The sequence below is a fragment of the Berghia stephanieae genome, chromosome 13 (genome assembly GCF_034508935.2).
Source record: "Berghia stephanieae isolate SIO BIC M18660-M18661 chromosome 13, UCSD_Bste_1.3, whole genome shotgun sequence".
Classification (NCBI taxonomy): domain Eukaryota; kingdom Metazoa; phylum Mollusca; class Gastropoda; order Nudibranchia; family Aeolidiidae; genus Berghia; species Berghia stephanieae.
Genome location: NC_088372.1, coordinates 20015063 through 20021062, shown reverse-complemented (window position 1 = coordinate 20021062; position 6000 = coordinate 20015063). Strand labels below are relative to the sequence as shown.

The following is a 6000-nucleotide window of genomic DNA, read 5'->3' as shown; positions in this document are numbered from 1 at the left end:
GTAATGTTTTCTTGTGGGTCTATACTCGCCTTCGGACCGGATGGTTCAGGGTTCGAGTCCCGCTCTGAGTAGCGCATAGCTGATTGAGTCCAATGAGAAAGGTCTTAACTTACATTTTTTTCCGCCATACTTAGGTCTAAAAGCAATAATTGACTGTTAACTGTGTTATCATCGTGGAGAAAAATTTGTACTTTAGCCGAACAGGGTTCATGTTTCGTCCTACTTGTTAAGTGCTGCTGTTGGCTAGGGCCCTCTTGTAAAGAACTTTGGGCATGTTTTGTGGATATTGATCTAGAAAAATGCTCTAAAATGTTTGTGTTTTAAAAATGATATCTAGACATATTTAGCACAGATAGGTTTCAACTCTTGTATACATTAACATTGAATTTGAAAAACAAACCCAAAAACACGAAAGTATACCCTATATTATGTTTTTTAAAATGAGCTTTTATATAAAGCAATATCCACTAAATGTGCTCAAAGCGCATTACAAGGGGTCTCTGTCCAACAGCAACACGTAACATGTAGAACGAGACATGACGTCTGTTAGATGATATTACTTTTTTTGTCCGGACAGAAACAACGCTGTTAACGGTCAGGTACTCATTTTACACAAGAGTACGTTGACAGCATGTGAGTAAAGAGCCTTTTCCAAGGACTCAACTAAGTGACGAGCGAGGCTCGAACTCAGGATATTCCGATCCGAAAGCGAGTGTCATAACACTTGACCACATAGCCGCACATTATTTGATTTCATTATATTATATATCATATAATACAAACCTTCCACATCAATAGAAACGCACAACGATATCAAGTTTGCAATAATAAGCTGTAGTCGTTAGATTATCAAGCGTTAAATTTCACTAACAATGTTTTTGAACGTGTGTTCTGTTTAAAGATGATAAAATCGAATCGATTGAGGGGTAGAATAAAAGATTTCTTACACTCTTGCGTTTTGGAATTCAAACTTTATTCCCAACGTGCACTCGCAAGCTCGTGCAGCGATTGGGGACACGTCCAGAATTCCAAAAAGCAAGAGTGTAAGAATCGTGTATTGTTATCTTGAAGAATGTATATAAAGATAGGAAGATGGGAGCAGACCAATCTCTAAGATGAAAAGATGTGAATGATATAGGCTATACGTCGTCGTAGGCGTAATTAGCTTAAGAGATGAGAATACTAATATTATATATGGCTCAGAGACTGATGAATTGGTTTTTCCATGTCAGTCTTCCCTCGGGATAGACTTTCAAAGGCAGATTTCTCTTCTGAGTTGAACAGAGGGATTTCTTTTTGTAATTCTTAAAAAGAGCACAGTGTAATTTACCTATTTTCCCTGTAACCGGTTTCACTGTTTGGATATGTTCAGCCGGACCCGCAAACCTGTCACCTGTGAAATAAGAGAGAAAAGCGAAAATAATAAATCATAAGTATATAATCAATTCTGAAATAGAGTACAGCAATACTCACCAGATGGAACTGTATCGAATATCGTTGCATGAAATGGATACAAAATAAATGAAAATGCGTGTAGCAGCTTCAAAAGGGAACAAAATAACCAAAAAAAATCAGGCTCAAGTCCTTGTTCTGCTAATAACAAAAACGATTAAAAAAAAAAAACGTCACTAAAAAACCTGAGACGGCAGAAAAGAATTTTGTACGTCTTTTCTGTTAGTAAAAGGATCTTGAAATCAAGCAAGTAATTGCTACCTTTTGGGTAAGACGCTAGTCTATTGCAAAGTATATTCTGGGAGATCTAACAAACCCAAGAATCCAATCACGACTGGGTGGACAGAACGGTAAGAAAAAAAAATCTCGACTTCACCTGGATCTGGGCCCTTTGCAAGTGAAGCCAGTGCTCTACCAAGGTAGCTACCATGTCCATATGTATCTAACGAATTAATGCTTTAATTTTAATGGGATATGATAATTATTGGTATTCTCACTTAGAGACGCGACCATTTGTATAAGAACGGCTATCCATTTGATTGAAGAGCACTAACTAGACCATGTCAAATATATTTAAACAATGCCTCAGGCTTTATCATTAATAACACTAGAATATTGTTGTTGTTGTTGATGCTTCGCTGTTGTTGTTGTTTTTGTTGATAATGTTGATGATTATTATTATGATGATGATGATGATGATGATGATGATGATGTTGATGATGATGATGATGATGATGAAGATGATGATGATGAAGATGATGATGATGATGGTGATGATTATGATGATGATGATGATGACATTAGGAGGTGGAGGAGGAGAAGGAGGAGGAGGAGGAGGAGGAGGAGGAGGAGGAGGAAGAGGAGGAGGAGGAGAAGGAGGAGGAAGAGGACAATAGGAATGATCATGATGATGATAATAATAATGCAAATAATGTATTTTCTTTAGCCATAAATTGTTCAAGAAAGAACATGTTCAATATTGTTTATTGTTTTTTTTGTTTTGTTTATAATTTGAGTGTAAATAATTTTTAAAACTTGAAATGATTTATTTATTCACGTAACTGCTGTGCTCGTATTAAAAACTTCACCAGAAACTTTCCTTCAAATATCGATCGATTTCAATGACTTCGCGAATTGCCAGATTTGAGAGTTTTTGCCAAAAGTGAGGGTCATTAGACCCTCTCCTTACCAGGCATTTTTAGAATTTCCCCCGAAAATTGACAGCCACCCGACATAAAAATAGACTTTATTTTTACTAAAAAGGTAACAAGTGCATTCTATACAGAATATTGTTCAGCAAAATGAGCTCTACAACACAGTGTTTAGTATTTATAGCTGTAATCAAAGCATTTCTTTAAATGTTGTAATGTACAAAGAAATCAGAAAGATAAAATTGTTGGACGTGTCGCCGAATGTGACGATTTTTCTACGGTTGATAAGGAGAGGGCGAAATCGATTGATATTTGGAGGAAGGGTTTTCTGGTTGAAAAGTCGCCAACGTTTGTCAATAATTTCATCAAACAATTTCTATCCTACTCTAAGGAAAACTCTAAAATCACAAAATAGTTTCAATACATGAAATTTCACTAGACTAGTTTATGTTGTATTCATGTATGATATTTTATGTAGGAAAACACATCGCAGACACTGTTATTTTGCGCGATTTTGGAATACCCAGAAAATGCCACCTAAATTCTATTATCACTGACATCATATTGTTTTCCAATTGCAACAAAAAATTATTGGCCTTGGTGCATTCAGATTTTTATGCCACGGGTGGTTTCTCAATTTAATTATCGATTGACCACATTTGATTGATTTATATATAAATACATTACATAAAAGACAGTGAATCATTTTGTAAATCAAATATAAGACAAATAAGACAATATGGAATCACTCTTAAGATCAATTTACCTAATCACGACTTAAAATTGCCATGAAAAAAAAGTTAATATTAATAAGCTTTTTACATTCTATCGTATTCTGACTCTTAATAATCGTGAAATATAATTCTGACCTCTCATCCACGATTGTTTATGCATATACTTACTAGATTCAACATGATTGTTCAATGGTCTTTTTTAATTAGGGAGGCATAACTCTTAACTATTTTGTAATTTCTGATAATATGAAGGCTCGGACTCATTTTTAAAATAAAATCCGCGCGAATCAAAAGTATTAGTTGTAATTGTAATGATGATTTTATACATTGCGCAGATACCCACAACGTGTTCTTAGGCACTTCAGAAACAAAACTTGTGCTCGAGCTTTGTGTATAGCGCAATATACACTAAACGTGCAAAGCGCTTTACAAGAGGTCCCTAGCCAACAGCAACACGTAACATGTAGGATGTGACATGACGCCTGTTAGGCGATATTACATACTTTTTTCGGACAGAGACAACGCTGTAACCGGCCAGGTAATCATTTTACACACGGTGAGAAAATGTGAGTAAATAGCCTTTTTCCAAGGACTCAACTATGCGTCGAACACGGCCCGAACCCAGGACCTTCGGACCCGAAAGCGAGTATCATACCACAAGACCACATAGCCGCAAAAAGACAATATGTAACACAAAACACAAATTCTATTACTACTCAAAATGCTGACTGAATAGGAATGTTTTCAAAAGATTCCTAAAATTACTGAGATCGAAGTCTAGTCGTCTTTCATATCTTTATCTGAAGTGTTCCATACATTTCTTGTTTACACATAATATAATAAATTGGTCATGGACTTACTAGATCGCGATCCGACTGAAAGGGGATCCGATTTCGGAAAGCATAAAGGCATGGGGGAAGCGTGACTCAGCTGTACGGCCTTTGCTTTGTACCCGAAAGGTACCGGGTTCGATCGCCTGCCACTGCGCTTTGAGCCGTGAGAAAGTCACCTCGCCCTAACTCAATTTGCGGCGCTGCACTGCAGCTGACATCTATATTATTTCACTCTTCCCTTTGAATAGACCCTAGAAAAAAAAATTCCGCCCATGGGATGAATAAAGGGAATTTTATTTTATTATTTAAATTTTTTTAAAATCAATTCTTAATAAACAGAGAATACAGCGGAACTTACCAGTTGCCCATTCAATCGGTTCAACTGTTTGAATCTCCCCGCCTAGATCTCCAAATCTCGTATCTGTGAAAATAAGGCGTTGGACACCGACACATAAAAATATAAAAAAGGAAGGACAACCTGTGAATAAATTAAATCAACCATACAAAAGATCAATCCATAGCACATGACATGGACACACAAAAGATGACACAACATATAGCTAGCTCGAGAAAATGTTATCTGTTTTCATGATATTTTTTTCTTGTGTGGATTCTTTTAGTTGATTTATAAATTAGCAAAACAAAACAAAACAAAATTCGAAGCCATGAATATATCATCAATACTACTTTATGTATTAAATTAATCTTTACTTAAATGCTGCAACTGGGACCACGCCGTGCTGACAAGATAGACATTTGAAGTGTTGTTAATAAAAGTATAGAATATGGCAGCCGGTGTTGTAATGCAAAAGGACAAGAAAACTGTCCCACCCGAATCACTACAACAGCTGCATTGGCTGCAACTGGGACCACGCAGTGCTGCATTGGCTGCAAGTGGACGAGCGCATCAAATAAAAATCAGCAACCATTGTATTCAAGTGTTTGGATGTCTCGTCGTCAAAGCATCTCTCAAACCTCATCCAAAGCGTTCGATTCGTTCGACAACGACCTCAAATTGAAAACACTACGCTGTAGAGCGAACACGCCTTCCAGCATTCTGGTCTAAGACTGTAGAATTCGATGAGACATGAAATACGTTCATTCTCTTCAATAGAAGAATTCAAGCGGCAATTGAAGTCATTTTTTTTTATTCAGAAAGGCTTTCTTTTGATTGTGTGAATAATTAGCTTTGTTATTGTACTGTTTTAGGGCTAATAGTTTGTTACCCAGATGACGCGATGTTTGGCGCACTATAACTCTATACCATTGTTATTATTAATATTATTGTCATTATTATTATTATTATTATTATTATTATTATTATTATTATTATTATTATTATTATTATTATTATTATTATTGTTATATTATTATATATTATTATTATTATTATTATTATTATTATTATTATTATTATTATTATTATTATTATTATTATTATATTATTATATCATTATTATTATTATTATTATTATTATTATTATTATTATTATTATTATTATTATTATTATTATTATTATTATTATTATTATTATTATTATCATTATTATTATTATTATTATTATTATTATTATTATTATTATTATTATTATTATTATTATTATTATTATTATTATTATTATTATTATTATTATATATTATTATTGTTATTATCACTATTATTATTGTTATTATTATTATTATTATTACAAGGTGAACCGGCAATATTCGCAGAGAAATAAAGGTTATTACAAACGGCAATCACCTATTATAATTCTACTGTATTGTGGAAATTAGCATAGGTCATAAATAAACCAAAAAAAAATTTAAAGAAATTTAAGACAGACGCTT

The 6000-nt window shown here is 34.0% G+C and overlaps 1 protein-coding gene across 3 annotated transcripts in view; it reads right to left on the bottom strand.

Annotated features, from left to right (window-relative positions):
* LOC144958689 (uncharacterized) overlaps positions 1-6000 on the bottom strand; it is an 80376-nt gene that overhangs the window by 50567 nt on the left and 23809 nt on the right. For all 3 annotated transcript variants that reach the window (XM_078890827.1, XM_078890829.1, XM_078890830.1), the window contains 2 exons: positions 4529-4591; positions 1331-1393 (listed from right to left, as the gene is read on the bottom strand). In XM_078890827.1, the coding sequence (XP_078746953.1) occupies positions 1331-1393; positions 4529-4591 (126 nt within the window). The remainder of the gene's footprint in view (positions 1-1330; positions 1394-4528; positions 4592-6000) is intronic.